Source organism: Monodon monoceros, unplaced genomic scaffold, assembly GCF_005190385.1.
Source record: "Monodon monoceros isolate NGI ecotype Baffin Bay Population unplaced genomic scaffold, NGI_Narwhal_1 Super_Scaffold_6, whole genome shotgun sequence".
Lineage (NCBI taxonomy): Eukaryota > Metazoa > Chordata > Mammalia > Artiodactyla > Monodontidae > Monodon > Monodon monoceros.
This window is the reverse complement of record NW_021703783.1, coordinates 26,506,036-26,526,382: the sequence shown is the minus strand read 5'-3', so window position 1 is coordinate 26,526,382 and position 20,347 is coordinate 26,506,036. Positions and strand designations below refer to the sequence as shown.

General features: G+C 36.0%; 1 protein-coding gene across 2 annotated transcripts in view; it reads left to right on the top strand.

The window, feature by feature from the left end:
* Window positions 1-18,049, top strand: part of PKP2 (plakophilin 2) — an 85,025-nt gene extending 66,976 nt beyond the window's left edge. The window contains exons 7-13 of one of the 2 annotated variants that reach the window (XM_029205504.1): window positions 2,072-2,189; window positions 3,093-3,257; window positions 4,172-4,345; window positions 9,455-9,608; window positions 13,490-13,679; window positions 16,395-16,482; window positions 16,613-18,049. In XM_029205504.1, coding sequence (XP_029061337.1) covers window positions 2,072-2,189; window positions 3,093-3,257; window positions 4,172-4,345; window positions 9,455-9,608; window positions 13,490-13,679; window positions 16,395-16,482; window positions 16,613-16,681 — 958 coding nt within the window. In that variant the 3' untranslated portion in view covers window positions 16,682-18,049. The remainder of the gene's footprint in view (window positions 1-2,071; window positions 2,190-3,092; window positions 3,258-4,171; window positions 4,346-9,454; window positions 9,609-13,489; window positions 13,680-16,394; window positions 16,483-16,612) is intronic. The other variant, XM_029205506.1, reaches the window with a different exon arrangement.
* The last annotated feature ends 2,298 nt before the right edge of the window (window positions 18,050-20,347 follow it).

Sequence of the window (20,347 nt, the reverse complement as noted above, 5' to 3'; positions counted from 1 at the left end):
ACCACTAAATTATTAGTATATCCTTAGTTTTAGGTGTATTTGTCTTATCTCCTCAACTATTAGGTTGGATTATGAAATTGCATTTTCATGGGTTAGAAACAGTCAAGTATTATAGATGTGATCTCCCTGGGAGCAGGGTGCAATGCTGGATACTCCTCCCTTGTTCCCTGCAGTTCTTGATATAATGCTGGGCACATTTGTTCTTTGACAAAATGTATTGAAAACAGTATTTGGGAACAGAAACTTTTTTAAATCACTTAGTGTAATATATTATTTTAAAGAAGAAGAAAATGCTACCCCAAAATTTCTCAGAATTGTAGTTCTTTTGATGTTCAGAATCACGCTGAGACATTATACACAAAAACAGTATGCTTTGTGAGCCACAGAACTTCAGTTGAAAATTTTCACTTTTTAGCACGCTAACTATATATCTAAGTTAAATATCCTGTTTAATGGCCATTTATAAATTCAAACACTACCACTGGTCAGTTTTGTAAAATAGGATAAAAGGATGTTATCTGCAGTGTAAGTACAGCACACTGTCGAATTCTTTTCCTTAAGGTGCATAGTAAATGTACAGATAGTCATAGGCAACTGTTTTGTAATGTATTACATTTCTAATCTGTTATTCCTAACCTATTATAAATGTTTGCAGAGACAGAAGAATTGAATTTTTCTAATCTGTAAAATGATGCCAACTTCAACAAGTAGGCATTCTAAATAAAATTTTTAAAAAGGAGCAAACTAAAAAAAAAAAAAAAAAAAAAAAGAATATGCTTTGAATGTTCTACCTACCAGTGAAAGGAACTGGTCTGATAAAATTTATAGGAATAGTTCTTAGCAAGTGAAATTAACAAAAGGGAATAAGAGTGGTTCTCAAAATTCTAAAAACCTGAATGCATTGTTCTTTTGCCATTCTTGTTGATGGAGCTGTTAACATTTTTGGAAAACAAGATTTTTTAAATAGTTAATGCCGACAAGAAGAACTTAATGCAAAGGAACATAGTAACAGTAATACCAGAATATAAACATGATGTGAATCTGAAACATAATCCCTAAATGTATTACTTTGCTGTGTTTGATAAGCTTCAGTCTCTATAAGGAAGCAACTTGCACTTGTAGATTTAATCACTGTTTATAGAAAGGTGTCATGGCTTAGCCAAATTAGAAATAGAGGGCTTCCCTGGTGGTGCAATGGTTAGGAATCTGCCTGCCAATGCAGGGGACACGGGTTCAATCCCTGGTCCAGGAAGATCCCACATGCTGCGGAGCAGCTAGGCCCACACACCGCAACTACTGAAGCCCATGCTCCACTACAAGAGAAGCCACCTCAGTGAGAAGCCCTCACACCACAGCAAAGACCCAGTGCAGCCAAAAATAAAATAAATAAATAGATAAATTTATTTTTAAAAAAACAGACTAATTGCAAAGATGTTTATAGGTCATGCTTTTAACTTAGGCCTTACACAGTGTAAAACTGCATTTTTCGTGACATCACTCTGCCATTTTAATTATAGAATTATCACATTTTAGATCATTTGGTTTAATATTTGTCAATAACAGTTTATGCTGAAACCCACAAAACCTCCAAATAATATAGTCTAACACCCTGTATTTACGAATGAGGAAACTGAAGCCCAGAGAATTTAAGTAGCTTTAAGTTACTTAGAATTAAGGCATGGCACAAGTTGGGACTTGGACATGTGTATTGCTATGGCTAATGTGCCATTTGTTCTCCTTTTAACTGCAAAATGTTTTCCTCATATATTTATACCCTCTCCAAAATGGTGCAAAGATTAAATAAATAATGCTCTGACCTTGGTGCTTGGAATGAAGTAGACAGAAGACTTTTATTGACATAATAATGTGTTATGAATATATTTACAAGTTGTGTCTGGATTTGATGACCATAGGCAGTTGATGATTTATTGACCCCAGGACAAGTCTGTCATACTTTGACAAATTTGACAGTTTTCCGAACCCTTGGAAGAAACTTTGAAACAAAAACCTATTAGATACACTGCCTGTCTTATGATTGATCGTTTATTTGTTTGTTTGTTTTTCCTGATAGAAACATGAGTTCAGCTGGCCCTGAAGGGAGGAAAGTGATGAGAAGGTGTGATGGACTGATTGACTCACTGGTCCATTATGTCAGAGGAACCATTGCAGATTACCAGCCAGATGACAAGGTGATACAAGAATTAGATGTCTCTCGTATTGAATTACTTATTTTGTCTTAGTAAGACTCTTCAGAGTATTCTTGAAGTAGCTGTTTGGGTTTGGCTTTATTTATTAACTGATTTGCTGAGCTTAAGATTTCCCATACATGCTCATAAATATTAATATCTATCTAGCCTCATTTTTTTTTCTACTTTCCAGACCCAAATTTCTAACCCAAATTTTCTACTTTCCAGACCCAAATTTCTAACCCAAATTTAACAACTCTGGATATTTGAAAGGAGCCCAAATGCTACATATTCAGCAATGAAATTCATCTCTTCCCTCGTCTCTGAACTTACTCCTCTGTATAAACCTTCTTAATAATTATTACCATCTACCAAATGAAAATAGAAACCTGAGTAATGTTGGACTTCCTCTCTTCCCTCACATCCGACATCCATTGGACAACAAATCTTGTGCATTTTACTTCTGAAATGCTCTTTAGTTTAACCAGTTCTCTTTAATGCTACTACTGCTGTCATAGTTTGTGCATCTTTTATACTGATTATTGTAGTCGACTGGTCTCTATAAGCAATATCTCCTCCTATTTTCCAAGTCCACGTGGCTACTAAACAATGTACCTAAAATCTAAAATCATTCTGAACGCTCTTTAAAAGTAACCTAGAACTGCTCCTCAATGTTTTAAAACATTCAGCCTCTACTTCTTAGCATTGTGCTCATGACCATTTATGATTTAGCCCTAGCCTTTCTAGCTGTACTCATTTCACTCCCCCAGCCACCCTGCAGTCCAAGCGCACCCTGTTGCATCCAGTTAACCTTGTAAGATCTAAAGCCTAAGAGGTCCTGTGGTATAACACTTGCAAAGGGATATCTATATGTATATGATCAATATTCATGTCCTATTTTCTCAGGCCACAGAGAACTGTGTGTGCATTCTTCATAACCTCTCCTACCAGCTGGAGGCAGAGCTCCCAGAGAAATATTCCCAGAGTATCTATCTTCAAAGCCGGAATATCCGGGCTGACAACAACAAAAGTATTGGGTGTTTTGGCAGTAGAAGCAGGAAAGTAAAAGAGGTATGTTGGGGGAGGCCTTTGAAAGTATAAGTGTGTGTGTGTGTGTTTCTGAGTACTTAGTATATGTCAGTCTCCATTTTAAGTTTTTTTAATCCTTATATCTACCCTATGAGGTATGTATTATTAATACCCTCATTTACTGATGAGGAAACAGAGGGTACAGAAAGGTTAATTCAGAATAATTCAAATTAGTGGAGGAGATGGAATTGAATCCCAGGTAATCTGGCCCCAGATTTACACTATTAGCCATCAAACCATACTGCTTTGTGCCCTGCAGGTTAGGAAGTAAGCTTAATGCCACATGGCCAGTGGCATAGCATTGTTTTAACATTAAAAGCAGCCCTGACATTCAGCTTTAAACATTCTAAAAACAAACTTTTACATCTGAAAAGCAAATCCCATACATAGGAAGGACTGCTGTCCAGACTGGCATTTCATGAAATAGAAGGAATGTGATCTCTCCTACTTCTCAGAGTATCACGGTGTATGTGAACTTGTAGGATGACTGGTAAATTTAGAATCCTGGTGCTATCCTGGACAACTTCACAAGACTGAGGGAAGAGGCCTGTTTTTCTTATCTTCAGAGTGGATGTGACTAATTTAGCTTTTAGCTTAACAGCAGCCTGAAAACTATTCTAGAACAGTCAATGCTTAATTCTTTGCAGTCTCTCTCGCTGTGAAATGTAAAGTTGTGAGTATGGGGTATTGTGAGAGAGAAATAGTCATCATGGGCTAAAAGTTAAATGATTGTGAATCATACATATTTGCTTTTTCATTTTATTTTAAGGGCTTCTTATTATGCTAATTATTAGTCTCCCTAGACAAGACAGTACTTCTGGTCTCTTGGTTTGGGTGTGGAATTATAGAAATGACTTGAAGGCATTAATTTTGGATTTCATCATGTGTGTGGTTAGCAATACCAGGACATGCCAATGCCAGAGGAAAAGAGCAACCCCAAGGGCGTGGAGTGGCTGTGGCATTCCATCGTGATACGGATGTATTTGTCCTTGATTGCCAAGAGTGTCCGAAACTACACTCAAGAAGCATCTTTGGGAGCTCTCCAGAATCTCACAGCAGGAAGTGGACCAGTGAGTATCATGCTTACTTTTTAAAATAATGGCATTGTAGACACACCTACATTAAGTTCAGAAATGACAGTGAAGTAAGAACATAAGTTTTCTCGCTTCAATCAAGACAGTTCTCAGGAATTGCCAGAGAGAGTTCAGCTTTGCAGGACTTTCAGCCTCAGCTTCTGCAAACCCAGGTCAGACTGCGAGTGAAAGACTCGTTGGTATTTATGAGTATCAGTCAGAACTCTTTCTGTTACAAGTCTCAGAATCCTACCTGAACTGGCTTAGGCAAAAGAGAGGACTTTCTTGACTCATATAACTGAAGAGTCCAGGGTGGGTTTTCCTTCTGTCATGGTGGGACATAGGTGCCCAGCAATTGTATTTGTGACTCTCTATCTCTGGACTCTGTTTTCCTCTGTTGGTTTCATTCTCAAAGGCTAGCCTCATATTACAGCAAAGATAGCCACCAGTGATTTCAGGCTTACCTCTTATCCAGCTCAGTGTCTCCACAGGAAAAGAAACTACTACTATTTTCCCAATAGCTCTGTTAAGAACTGGTGGAATGAGTCTCACTTGCCCATTTCCAAACCAGTACCTGTGGCCAGGAGCCTGTGATGTTCTAATTGGCCAAGTCTGGGTTATGTGCTCACATGTGAATTTCAGGGGCAGGGGTTTCAGTGAGCGAGGGTCACTACCACTTGTACCACATGGAGTGGCTCCCTAATGGAAAGTCAGAGTGTTGTTACCAAAAGGAAGGATGAACGCTAGAAGGCAGAGACAACACATGTCCACTGCAGTTGGAAAGGCTATCTGTGCTTTTGTGTCCCAGAAAGTCAACTATAAAATAAAGAGTTACTTCTCTTTCCAGATGTACTTTATACCAGCAAAATCAAAATATTAAAAAGAGTAAAAACTTACAAGGTCCTGTGATAAACCATAATGGAAAAATATATGAAAAAGAATGTATATATATTTATAACTGAATCACTTTGCTGTACAGAAATTAATACAACATTGTAAATCAACTATACTCCAATAAAATAATTTTTTTTAATTACTTTAGAAAAGAGTAAAAAGTTGTTCCTTTCCCCATGTATTTTACAGCTTGCAACATAATAAAGGATTCTATAAATATTTAATTATTTGAACTAAGCTTGTATTCTTTGCCTTGATCATAAAATGATTAAACTCTCCCCAAGTAGTTCACTCTATGGCCAGTCTAATTATCCATCATCATAGAGGAAAGCACTCTTGTTGATAACAAAAATATTATTTATTCTTTACTTGAGAAACCATGTTCATTCTTTAATGAACCATGTTCATTCTTTGCTCAGTTTTGAATTGTGAAATACTAAAACCAGTATTTCTCTAATTTTAGCACTGTGGTTAAGAATACAACCCAATTTTAATCTCTTTGAAATTCTTCAGAATGTACTTGTGCACAAAGAGAAAGAAATGGGGAGTGACCAGGGAGCCCTGACAGACAGAAAGACATAATTTACTGTCTTATCTTCCCATTTCCCCATGCTTGGTTTCCCAAAACCATTTCTTTCATTTTCCCAAACTACAGAAGCCCTCTTATTAACTGACTACCAGCCAACTTAATAGAAAAGGTCAGAAATTAAATTGCTGTATCTGTATGTATTTAAGCTCACTATACTCTGAGGATGGTTCAATATGAGCTAACTCTTTAAGCTTGGATTTTAGCCTCTTCCACTCCAGAATCTTTCATGGAATCCAAACTATCTAGAGGTGTTTCCATGTTTCTGTCAATACAGGAATATTTGCCACCCAACATACAAGAATATGCCATTCTGAATATGTAGTTTATTCAGACTACATAATTCCTTTACTCATTTATCAAACAAACAGTATTTGAGCACCTTCTACATAAAAGGCACTAGCCTAGTGCTAAGTATATAGTGGTGAATAAGACAAAATCCCTGTGTTTGGTAATAATCTAGCTGGGAAAAAGAAATAAACAAACAGAAATCTAAGAGTTCCAAGTCCAAAAGGAATCCAAGCAATGGATTTTAAATCATACCTAACAGACCAGTCCAGTCCCCTGAAAGGAGACCTACACTAAACTGGTATTAATCCATACTCAAGGCTATTAGAGTTGAACTTGACTAGAGATTTATAGGAGAAAATCATTAGCAGCATGGGACAATGATATGAGGACCCTTTGTTCTTTTAAGTTACAAGATGCTTTTTATTAAAATTTTGACTTACATGTATATTTTTTCTAATTATTACTTTCCCTAATTTTGCTATGTTTAGATGGTGTGATAAAAAAATGCCTGGCTTTGTAATTTCTAAAAGGAATCACTGAATAGAAAAACATGAAAAGCAGACCATTAAACATAGTTCCAAAAAATACCCAGTCCATTCACCTGTGTTCATAACTGAGACAGCACTGAGCATCGATGGCCATGTGCCTTAGATGGCAAAGAACCTGAACTGGACTGAATAACTTCTAAACAATAAATTCTATAATTTTAGTATAAAATTATGGCAGTAATTTCTTGCTGGTAAGAATACCTTAATGTAAACTTTATTAGTTCAGGTATAATGGTCATTATTTTTTAAATGATACAAAAAAGCTACAAAATAATAAGGGAAGGGGATGGGTTGATAAAATTTACCCATTTAGCAAATTCTCTAAGGATAGTGTAAAGTATAAAGTATAAAGTACAGTATAAATAACTCCTGGGGGTGTAATGTACAGCATTGTGACTATAGTTAACAATATTGTATTGTATATTTGAAAGTTGCTAAAATAGTGGATCTTAAAAGGCCTTATCACAAGAAGGAAAAAAAATTTGTGACTATGTGTGATGATGGATGTTATCTAAACTTATTGTGATAATTATTTTACAATATATCAACTCATTATGTTGTATATACATGTAAAATTAAACATTCATTGTACAAGTTAAAAATCATTGAAATAAACAGTTTTCAAGTTTCTAAAACACTTTAAAGGCACTTAATTTGATGTCCAATGAAAAAAAAACAAAATGTGTTCCCTGTCTCACACCTTACACACAAATCAGTTCCAACAGCAGTGAGATTCAAATGTGGAAGGTGAAACAGTAAAGCTTCTAAATGATAACATAGAATATCTTCCTGACCTGGAATAGGGTAAGATTTCTTAACAGTAGACATAAAAAGCACATAAAGTCAATATTTTATAAATTGACTACATTAAAATTATTATCAAGCTATCAAAAGACAGTAAAAAGGCAAAGCACAGAGGAGGAAAAGATTTTTGTAACATACATAAGTAACAAAGTTGGTATCTAGGAAATAAAAGAAAACTCATCAATTTAACAATAAAAAGATAGACAACTCAATAGAAAAATGGACAAGAGATTTGAACAGGCACTTCACAAAACATAATGTATATATGGCCATTAAACATTTGAAAAGGCGCTCAACCTCAGGGCAATATGAACTAGAAGTGCTGTTTGTAAATAACTAACAGTCATTCTCACAAATTCCCTAAAGCTGGAATATGAAATCTCTATTTGGTAAATCTGATTGTTTATTTTCCTTAATGAGCAAATTCTAAAGACCATTCCACATCAGCCTCTCCCATTTCCCTCAATGAATCAGAATTCTGTGATCACTTTTATATACTAGGCCTTGAGATGACAAAGAAAACGCTATGAGAGAGATAGAGCTGGACGACATTGACTCAGAAGAGCAGAGCTTTTGCATATGAGGAGAGATAATCACTTAGATGGGCCATTGGGAAGAGAGAGGGATGCTAAATCTACCTCCATGTCCAAGGAGGAGTTGTACAGAATGGCTGCAGGTGAAGGATTCTTCCCAGAGGAAAGAAAAGACTCTAATGGAATGTTCTGCAAATTAGTGAAAGACAAAGTGTAACTTTGGAACAAACATTGCAAAATAGTGGTTATTAAACTTCTTTGAGTCATGGACACTTTGAGTATCTAATAAAAGTTATGGACTCTTTCCCTGAAAAAGATTAATATAAACACAAAAATAATTTTAAGGACCTCCTGTTCCCTCCCTGAAACTTATCCTGGATCCTGTATTAAGAACCCCTTTTTTAGACGGTACGGTGGAGAATGTAAGGAGGGCGCTGTGCAGGAGGTAGGGGAAGCAAGCAGAGTTTAGATAAACAGAGAAGATAGACACCCTGAAGAATGGTCAAGAATACACGGATTTTTGGCATGGTAGCCTCATGTTAGCTTCAAATAAAAATATATAAAGTTGCAGACACAAGCTAAGGTCTTAGTATTGTTGGACGTTTGCTGATGCTAGGAAGGGCCTAGTTGGTACTCAGACCCTGTGAAAGTAGGTGACCAGCCTAATTCCAAACAAGGTTTGCCTCTGGTGGACCTAGACTTGGACCAGCAACTTACCCATGCAGCCTCTGATACAGAGAATAGAATTACAGGTAATCTGACTAGCCATACATTCCTTTCTTTAAAAGCCCAATATCTCTTTCAGAATAAACTAGCTTTTTTTTTTTTTTTTTTTTAAACTAGCTTTTTAGAAATGAATAAGTTTATTAAATATGTAAAATGCCAAAATTTGAACAAGACAAACAGAGAAGATGAATAAGCCAACAACCAGTAAATACATTGAAATAGTAATCAAAGACATCTCCCTTTAAAATTTTTCTCAGCTCAGTTGGCTTTAGAGCTAAGTTCTACCAGACCCCCAAAGTTGAAATTATTCTTATATTACACAAATAGTTCAAGAAAATAGAAAAAGGGAAAAAAACTTACCCACTAAATTTTATGACATTAGTGTAACTGTGATTGTAAAACGTCCTTTTCTTTTCACAATGATGAACTGAAAATGTGAATAAAAAGATTATGATAAAAAAGAAAGGAAAGGGAAAGACAGACCCATTTTATTTATAACCAGATGCAAAAAACTTAATAGCTAACCAAATCCAGTGTTATATTTAAAAATACTGAATAAACTGTCTGTATCCAGTAATTAAATTGAAAACCTAATAAGAATTTAAAGAAAGTATCTCTAGCTTTTAAAACATCTCGCTCAATCTCTAGTAATCTACAGAAATTAAGAAATTTTAACCATGAAGTAAAATACAATAGTATTTATAGAATATGTCTCACAAAACAGATGCCAGCATCAGTAGCTCAGACAGTTGTCCAGAAAGAAAATGGCCTTCAGCACACACGAAAGATGCTGCATGTTGGTGATCCAAGTGTGAAAAAGACTGCCGTCTCTCTGCTGAGGAATTTGTCTCGGAATCTTTCTCTGCAGAATGAAATTGGTAAGTCAGTATAAGTCTCTAGATGTAAAGTGTATATATTGAAAATACAAATGCAATAAAGCATTGTCCTTATCACATTCTTTTTACAATGATGAGCTGAAAATGTGAATAAAGAGCAAAATGTGATAAATACAACTGGTTTTTGTGTACCCAGACATCAAGCGTTGGCTTTCGCACTGGTCTCAAATAGGATTTTTCTTAATATCCAGCTTTGGTTTTGTTCTAATTACTACCAAAGAGAAATTTTAGACCATACTAATAATTAATGAGATAGGTAATATATTTGATATTTCCCAGCCCTCAGCTATGCCATCCAGTGAAGTCTTTTTAAGCCATGTCTTTCAGAATGTTCTCTGTGTGGCCTGCTTAAGCACCAGTCTTCTGAAACATTAAACAAACACACACACACAGTGGTTGTTCACCTCAGAACCTTGGCCATTGTTGTACTAGAAAAAAATGGTATGGTTGGACAGATAATCACAAAAAGAAGGAATCATGAATATAACAGATTTGGCATAGGTTTTAGAATAAATATGATGAAACACACTTGCTCCTTTTTTTCTAAGTCCGTATTATTGACGAAGATGATAACTATGTTACACTTTCAAATAACATTTTTCATTCATTTTCTTTATACCTGAAAATGTGTTTTGAATTAAGTCATAAACTATAAAATTAGATAATAGGAAGATAATGCTAAAGTTACTCATGCTTTCTAATGCTCCATAAATTAGTCATTTCTGACAATTTAAAACTCAGTTTTTCAAAAATTCCACTAAATTTTTTTTTGTTTTTTTAATGGATTGGATTATTTTGAAATCTACACACACACATACACACACACACACTGACACAGTGCCAAAAGGTCTGTGGTTATGTTTTAACAATGTCATTTTCAAAAACAGCCAATAGCACAACATGGAACAGGAGGTTTCATACAATGCCTTTGTGCCCATTATGAACGTAGAGAGCCTGGAAATTTTTCAGTGAATCTGAAAGAAACCTTGCCAAAGGCACTGTCTCAAAATTATGAAAGTGTTCTTCTCATTGTCTTTCATGGACTTTTGTGCTGCACTTCAATCAGGCGTATTATCCTTTGACTTATTTTTTCTCAAATGAAATGTTAAGTCCATCTTTAGAGCATAGCTGATGAGAAGAACTGTGCTCTGCACACTGTGCCTATGCCTTCAGGACAGAAATACTGTTGTCTCAAGTTCCACAGTCCTCCAGCTGTTGGAACAATACAGCTGTAGCCCCACAATTTATATAAGGTGATTTCACTGATCAACCTCCCCATGATTGTTTTAAGGACAATCGTGAGAAGAGGCTTCAGCAAGATAAATGCAATTTTTGAATTCCAAATTGGCTTTATGTCAAATATGTAATTTGAGTAAAAGTACTTGTGTTAATTCAGGGTATTAATAGCCAGGAATAAATGAAAATCAGTTTGAAATACAAGCTTTGTGTTTTTCATGAGAGATTTCTAGGCCAAGTAAAACTTCCCATGGGCTGACCTGGAATGAAGTCATCACATTTCACTTAGATTTAACAGAAATAAACTTGAAACATATTTTCTTAAAAACTTGAAGATAGGCAACTTAGCATGGTGACAGAGTAACAGGTCTCATGCAGAAGACATTGGTCTGCATCCTATAATGTTACTTTGCCACATGTCACCTTGGATAGTCATTTAACTGCCCTAAACCGAATGAAATTAGTAATCACTACAGAACAGTGTTTTTCCAGGGATCAGATAACATAATGTATGTGCAAGCACCAGCATTAACTAAAATCTCCTTCAATAATATGACATTGAGCTATAACCCTCCAATATCATGATAGGGCCTTTGATTTTATATTTCACTATTAAAGATCTAACTTTGTCTCAAAGTGAATGTATTTACTCAGGCCCTCAGGGTGTGTATGTGTGAGTAGAGAGACGGAATGACCCCTCCTTTACTGTACTGTAGTGTTTAACTTTGTCGATGTAAACAGTTATACTACTCTTCTAAGAAAAACAAACATGATATAAAATGTTAGAGATTCTAACTTCTCTTAATTCTCACTCCTCCTCAGACATAACCCAAAGGTTCGACCGTAAAATTGATCTGTAGAATTGAACATTCTTGTTGGTCATACTGAGGGAGGAGAGGTGGAACTCTCTCAGCAGGGATCAGTCTCAGTGTGGGCAGCCTGGTCTCAGCCAGCCATTGATGCACCCTGCAGAGAGATCAGTTGTACATTTTCTGTTGTGATTGTCTCACACTTGTTTTCATGCTGTCGACCTAAATTCAGCAAAAGGAAAATTCAGGCTCTCAAGGCCTTTCATTCTGTGGTTTAACTTACTAAGATGAGGAAGCCTTCTGGTAGTTACTCACATCTGTGGAGAGCTTACTATGTGCTGGGAACTGTGATACAGTTAGCACATGGTAACTCATTTAATCCCTCAAAACAGTCCTGTGAAGTAAATACTATTATTATTCCGTTTTACAAATTGGGAAAATGCAGCATAAAGAGGTTAAGTAACTTACCCAGACCACACAGCCATGAAGTGGCAGAGACAAGACTAAAACTAAAAAGGTGTAACTTCAGAGACTGAGCTCTGAGCTCCTAACACTATGCCAAGATGCTTAGACAACAGTGAAAAAGGAAGTGTTCGGGCCTTTGAGCAGAAGGTATGTCTTTCCTGTCAGTCAGGTCCAGGTATTATCAAAGGAAGACGTATGGTTCCATTCCTTTTATTGAGTACCTCTCTATTTTAGGCATAGTGATCGATGCTGGAAATCCAGAAATGAATACAATAATTGTCCTCAAGCAACTCATGGCTCCATTTGGAATTCAGACAGGCACATAACTAATTACAGTCTGGTATCAGAGAGAGAAGTGCAGTTCAAGGTGTCACATAAACTCAGATGAAGAAAATAAAATTAGGCAGAAGTATTTGTACAAAGCAATAGAAGCATGCTCTCTATCTTTCAAGGAGAGTCCAAAGTAGTTACAGGAAAAAAAAGCATACATGGAAAGAACTTTTGCAAAATATCAAGTATAAATTCGTATTGCCTGAAATATATACCATAGGACAAAGTATAATGACATCATCAAATATTAATACCTCTCTTGTTACTACAGAAAAAGCTAAATGAAAACCCTATAACCAAGATTTTATATATGTAGTGAAAAAATAAATTTTAAATAGTTTCTTTACCTTTTTTTTTAATAACAGTTATTTACGCATTAAAGAAACTTTGGGCAGTACAGATAATTTTTTTTTAATATTTTTAAGTCACCACTAATACTATTGTAGAAGAACAAGGGCTGTTACTGTTTTAGTGTATTTCTTCTCAGGTTTCCTGTATATGTGTTTATCCCTTAAGTATACTGGTTATTTTCACATAGAATATTAACAAATATTTTCTTGTTATTATACATGCTTCATAGATATGTTTTGGGGTGCATAATATTCTTTGCAGATGTGCTTCAGTTAATCATATTCATATTATTGGGATGTTTAGGCTTTGTAAATTTTTTATGATATATATAATACTATAATAAAGATCTTTGCTTTTACCATTTTTAAAGTGATGTCTTTAGGATGAATTCTCAAAAGTGGAAATACTGAATCAAAAAATGTGAAAATTTAAAAAAAATTTTGACATTTCTGTCAACTTGCTTTCTGGAAAGATCTCCAGTACACTGAGCACGAAGTATCACCTTTTTAAAAATCTTTTTTTTTTTTTTTTTTTTTTGGTAATTTGAGTATTAAAATGGTTACATCCTTCCATATGTTTGTTAAACAAATGTTTCTTCTTAAATGTTATTGGGATCTTGAGGTTAAGAAACAATCTTTTTAATCAAGTGTTCTTTTTTTCTTTCATTTGTAGCCAGAGAAACTCTACCTGATTTGGTTTCCATAATTCCCAACACAGTCCCAAGTACTGATCTTCTCATTGAAACTACAGCCTCTGCCTGTTACACATTGAACAATATAATCCAAAATAGTTACCAGAATGCACGGGATCTTCTAAACACTGGGAGCCTGCAGAAAATTATGACCATAAGCACAGGTGACACGTAAGTCCTTTAGCATCTGCCTGTCAGCGTCTCCCCTTTCCCCACCACCACTCTCATATGTAAATAATGCAGTTGTGAATGTCCAGGCATTGAGTACCATGGGCAACATGGCCAAAAAATAAGATCGTAAAGCCGGACCAGATCATCTGTTCCAGTCCTTGGTGATCAGGCAAGTGAAAGCTGAATCCTCTAAGCCAAGTAGTTGCTCATTCTCTAGTAAAATATCCAGAAATAGTAAAACTCCATAGCTTATCTGGGTCGTGCATTCCAGCATTTTATTGACCTAATTAATTGTTTCCCAGAATCACAGCTGTGATTTAAAAAGAGAAGAAAGTAGGCAAATTGGAGTCCTATGGACAAGGAATGCCCTTTTCCTCACTTAAATATGTGAAGCAGGTGTCACCCGTAATAGCATGAGGAGGGGAAGTAGGAGGCAGCGTAACAAGAAATTCTTGCTTTCTCAGTTTTCTTTATCACATCTCTTCCATCTCTTATTCTCTTTTGAAGTAGAAGGTTTAATGCATGTAAGTCATCCCACATCCTTGTGTCTGTGTCTTCAAATATTCCCCATTTTAAAAATAAAAGGTGAAGAAGAGAATGAAAAATATTGTGTAACCAAATTATTACTGTTAGTTAACTTAGAGTGATGGGATCCCAAGGGGGTATGAAGAGTATTATTTTTTTCTCTTTATATGACTCTGAATTGTTTGACTTGTTAAATAAAGTTAGTTTTGTAAGTAACCAAAAAAGAAAACAAATGTTATTATAGGCCAGTTCTAATGAGTTGCAAAGCAAACGGACTTGACCTGTAGTAGATAAATGTGTGCTTGGCTGCACAGAAGCTAGCATAGGGATCTGTGGTATCCCGAATGAGCACAACCCTTCCCCCCACAGCCCCGCCCAATTTAGGCCCCTTGTGCTCTGCAGTTCCCCTTTGGCAAAGCTCACATGGAAGGAGGACTACATTCAGAGTCACATGATTAAAAGGAGCCCTAGTTAGAATGTCCATTTCCCAAAAGCAGGGAATATTTACCCGCTCCCAAGTAGCAGTTGCTCAGCCTTTGTGGAAAGTATGAATTATTGCTGCAAAGCAGAAACGACTATTCCAAGTTGTCATCCAAACTTCTAACCAAATCTCTATAAGACAGTATGACTTTAATTATTTGAGTATTCAGACGTAAGAAGCACATGGGAATACACCATCACTTTTGGAAATTTCTTGTAGCTTAGAAAATTACAGGGTGTGCTATTCTGTTATTTTTCGTTGCACTGAGTGTCCCATTTGTGAGCCAGTCCTCATATGCCCTGTCTCCAAAAAGAAAAAAAAATTCAACAAGGAACTCCTACCAGTTGGGTCTACTGTCTCTTCCTTGCTAGAGTGTTGTATAGCTAACCCATAATTTATGGGCTAGCCTGATAACCAATCACCATGTACATTTCATCTTTGAATAAATGAGTTCCAAGTGCCAAGCAACCAACTTATGAACAAACTTCATGACTATAACACCCTTGCAATTTAAGAACTTACAATTTTAAATATTAGAGATCCACAGCTTTCATGGATTTATTAGTACTTCAGTTATTAGCAAGTGACTCTGAAAAGTCCCTGAGGTACTAAAAAAAATCTGTAAGGTGCTAATTTTACTTACCCTCCTTACACTGCTGGTATGAAAGACAAGGTCTTTTAGCTATTAAATGAACCCAGCATGGGCTTCTTCATACAGCTTTGCATTCTCTGTTCTTGGTTGCATGCTTACAAACTCCTATGATAGGAAAAATAAAATCTTTGTTTCTTTGTTAAAAGAAAAAATGCAGCCATGTGCTAATTCAAGTGATGGAAGAGAGAGAAACCTAAGAAAGCACTGATCCTTAGCCAGAAACAAGAAGTTTGAGACAAATTTAAAAGCAGAACATCAAAAACATATAAAAATAATAAAGTTTTTTTAAAAAGTACATATAATAATAATAAAGTTTAAAAAAAAAGTAAGGGGACTTCCCTGGTAGTCCAGTGGTTAAGACTCCAAGCTTCCAGTGCAGGGGGCTCATGTTCGATCCCTAGTCGGAGAACTAAGATCCCACATGCCGCACGGTGTGGCCAAAAAAAAAAGTAAGTACAATGTCAAATTCAGTGCGGACTTGGATTTATAACAGGAACACACTTTCCATTTGCTATATACAAAAACATAAATTTTGAAACTGTATTAAAATAACAGTTGCTCCAGTAAGAATTTATTAATTTGAAAAAGGTACATAATCCCTACATTCATGGAGTCACTAAGTCTAAGAGTTATACATATTTTTCAATCATACTTTCATGCGTTTGTACTATATAAATATGCGTTATAAATATACAAGTATTTTCTAAAAATATATAATATAAATGTACAAATATAAATTTTATTCTATAAATAAATTCAAGAAATTATAAAACTCTAAGAATACATGCCTTATAAATATCAGGAATTTGCTTTATAAACTATTTGTTAGTACTTTGCTAGTGGTTTGAAAAGATTTTTAAAAAAACAAAAGCACCAACGTGGCCCCTGGCCTCCTAAAGCTCACCATCTAATCTCTTGTCATGGTGAGTGGCCTGACTTAATGGATGGCTCCTGAGTGACAGCAATTGAAGAAGATTTACAGAATGTCCAAAGACAGCATCCAGAAGCCTCATACTTTCTCACTGATCTCCAAAAAATGTCCTTTTCTTCTTTTCAGCTGTGCTTCCAACAAAGCAAGTAAAGCTGCTTCTGTTCTCCTATATTCTCTGTGGACCCACACGGAGCTCCATAATGCCTACAAGAAGGTAAGAATGCTAAAAAGAGCCATATAATAATGTCCCGCTTGACTTGACCCTGGTGAGAAGTCACTAAAAACTGCATTTTCTTGTGTGAAAATGTTGTTAACCTTTCACATTTCTGTTTGCTTATTCAAAGGCTCAGTTTAAGAAGACAGATTTTGTCAACAGCCGGACTGCCAAAGCCTACCACTCCCTGAAAGACTGAGGAACATGAAAAAGTGCTCTCAGAAATATGAACCTCATCATTCTCAGTCACAAAAAGCCCCAAAGGAAAACACCTATTTTTCTACTTCCCAGCCCAATAAACTTCAAAAAAGCGTGTCCTGTTGCTGTCCTTTTCTATTTCCATGGTCCCCAGGATCCAGAAAACAAATAATCAAAATATAATTTTATTAGTTTTCCAGAGGACATTTGCAAGTTTGCCACCAGTGGATACTGGCAACAGGCTCGATTTTACCCTCTACAAATAGTGGTCTTTTTGATCACGGCTGATGGTGTATGTCCTACTGGAATCAAAATGTGAATTCATGTGGAATGGACGTTAACAGAATAAATAAGGAAGGAAGCTGCTGTATTACTAGGATTTTAAAAGTTTGATTTACATTTATATTCCTTTTCTGGTTTCCATGTTTTGTCACTCACATGCACGTTGCTTCACCATTGAGCCATGAGTGTCTTGTTCTGCAGTGTTGAAACAGAATGGAAACAACAAGAAATATTTGGGGTTATCCAGGTGAAAATGTAATGACAAAATTACTTGTTTGTTTACTTTGTGTTTGTTTTTATCCTCTTGAATTTTTTCTCTGATTTTCAATGAACTTAAGAAATTTAGGTCACAGAACATGCATGACTATAAGGAAAAGAAATTGAAAGGAAGTGATCATAGCAAATTTAAAAGTCTTTTCTACAGAGAAAGTCAACTATGGTTATGAAATTCAGTGTTCCCTCAAAATACTGAATAAGTAGGATTTTTACTCAAGGAAATACTTCATCTATATTAACACCATTAAATGCAAATCTCTTCTGACAGTAGCATTCAGTGTAATCTATTTCCTGGACTTCTTCAGCCACTGCTATGGACTGGTGGAAGAATGGACTCTACTGTTTGGCTACAAAAGAAACCTAGGCCTCTCAGACTACTGGATCAGCCAGGGCCCTGAAAACACAGCTCATTTTAATGAAGTACATTATCAACCAGCCCTACTTTGCCCAACATTTAAAAAATAGAACCACTAAACTCATGTGACCTTCCTTAGGCCATTATTTTAAGTCAAGGAAAAGCTAGAAAAAAAATGAAGTTATGTTGAGGAAAAATGTGTCTAGGCCATCCAGAAATGATACGAGAAATACTAATGTTTTAAAGTTGACAGCATCATCTATTGAAGTGAGTCTATATTAAGTGTTATTTTAACTGGGCTGTGATTAATACCATTCAGATAGAATTAGTCTTCTTAACTATAATTCTGTTTTATTTTGCTTTTTAAAAAAAAATCTGACAATATCTGTTGTAAGAAAGTAAGAAGGAAAAAAATCCTTCAGCTCCTTTTGGCCAGAAAAGTGTAATAGGAAATAAATTGCCACTTTCAATTTGAATGTGTACTTAAGTGTTTATTATATTTGTTTTGTTTTGGTTTTTTTGGCCACACAGCTTGTGGGATCTTAGCTCCCCAACCAGGGATCGAACCCGAGCCTACGGCAGTGAAAGCACCAAGTCTTAACTACTGGACCACCAGGGAATTCCCAAAGTCTTTATTATATTTGGAACTTAAAATTTTTTCAATTTCAAAAGCTCAATGAAGAAGACTTAGGTTACTAACCTAGTTCAAAATGAAATTATTTAGATACCAATTTTTAAAATACTGAAGAAAGAAATTATATCCCTTTTATCAGAATTCTGATGATAAGCATTTGGAGTATATTTATTCCTCCAGAGAATTAATGTATATTCAAGAAGTTTCTATGTTTTTAAGACATTAGTAGAGCCTTCAATAATATTAAACACAAAATGAGGCAAAAATAACATTGCCTGCCTTGGTATCTGTGTGTATCTGATTTATTTGTGTATCTTGGTGTATGTGGTATGATTGACATGACATAAATTCAACTTTAATTACTAAGGGTTTAATACTTTGTAATTGCTGTATTTCTTCCCTAATTAGTCCTAAGTTCTTCACCAAGAAACACTTCCTGTAAGAAAGATGGGACTAGCTAGCGACTAAAACATGTAAAAATGGAGAGATACAAATCTAGGTATTGCTAGATTTCAGTAAATTGAGTGAGTCTGTGACCATGAAAAGATAGACTATGCTTGATCCCCATGTCCTGCTTTGTCCCTTTGTTTACAAAAACCTCACCACTTTATTTTCTATGAACACTGCTGAGGGAGGTCCTTATGCAGTTGAATATCACTTTTATTTTTTTTTATAAATTTATATTTATTTTTGGCTGCGTTGGGTCTTCGTTGCTGTGCGCGGGCTTTCTCTAGTTGCGGCGAGCACGGGCTACTCTTCGTTGCAGTGCGCGGGCTTCTCATTGCGGTGTCTTCTCTTGTTGCAGAGCACAGGCTCTAGGTGCGTGGGCTTCAGCAGTTGTGGCCCTTGGGCTCAATAGTTGTGGCTCACGGGCTTAGTTGCTCTGCAGCATGTGGGATCCTCCCAGACCAGGGCTCAAACCCGTGTCCCCTGCATTGGCAGGCGGATTCTTAACCACTGTGCCACCAGGGAAGCGCCCTGAATATCACTTTTGATCACAGGTCTATACACAAAGCTTTTTTTCTTTTCTATGTGTCCCAGACTGTACCCATGTCATCAAAGGAACAAAGGGACTGAGCTGGGACTCTGCATGCATTTATGTTAAGAGATCTAAAGGCCTTGCTGCCTTGTCAAGAATTCTTAACGATCTTCTGGAATATGGGAGGTTGCTGCCCTGGATTTCTATCAAATGAAAAATTTTATACCAGATGGAAAAAACCCAAAGGGTTGTCTGATAAGATAAAGAGGGGATTAACAAGTCAAATGGGAAAATAAGCAGCATGAGTAGATAAACCACTTTAAAACCAATTTTATCACCCTATGAAGAAGCAATTCCTTAGAAGAAAGAAGGAAATGCTGGGGGAGAAATATATATATATACACACACGCATATATATATATGTTTAAATATATAAATAATATGTATGTTTTAATATATATTGAAACGTGTATATATATATGTAATTTATATACTATAGTTACAAATGAAATTTCCTCTGAATAAAATATATAATGAAGGCACTGCATTGGAATGAGCAGGACTTCAGTATGTGTGTACTTTGAACAAAATTGCAGAAGCCTTGAATCACAGAATCTGAGGATTAGGAGGGAATTTAGAGGGCATCCGGTCAAGTCCTCTTTAGAGTATCTTCTTGCATCATAAAAGACTCAGTTCTTATTAAAGTAACAGAAGAAAAACATGCAATCATTCATTCAACTAATGCCTAACATGACCCTGTAACTGGCCTATCTTCAGATTCAGTAACTGTTGCATTTTAAAGTATTCATTGTGGAAGTGAAAATAGATTAAAAAGGAAACAAACTCTTCAAAACAAAACTCGGCTTTAGATTTAATGTTTTATTTATAGTGGAAAGACAGTTTCATCTCTTATGAAATAAACTTCAACCCTTTAAGAACTGTAACTAAAAGGAAAACTCTTTTTTTTTTTTTTTTTTTGAGGTACGCAGGCTTCTCACTGCTGTGGCCTCTCCCGTTGCGGAGCACAGGCTCCAGACGCGCAGGCTCAACGGCCATGGGTCACGGGGCCCAGCCGCTCCGCGGCATGTGGGATCTTCCCGGACCGGGGCACGAACCCGTGTCCCCTGCATCGGCAGGCGGA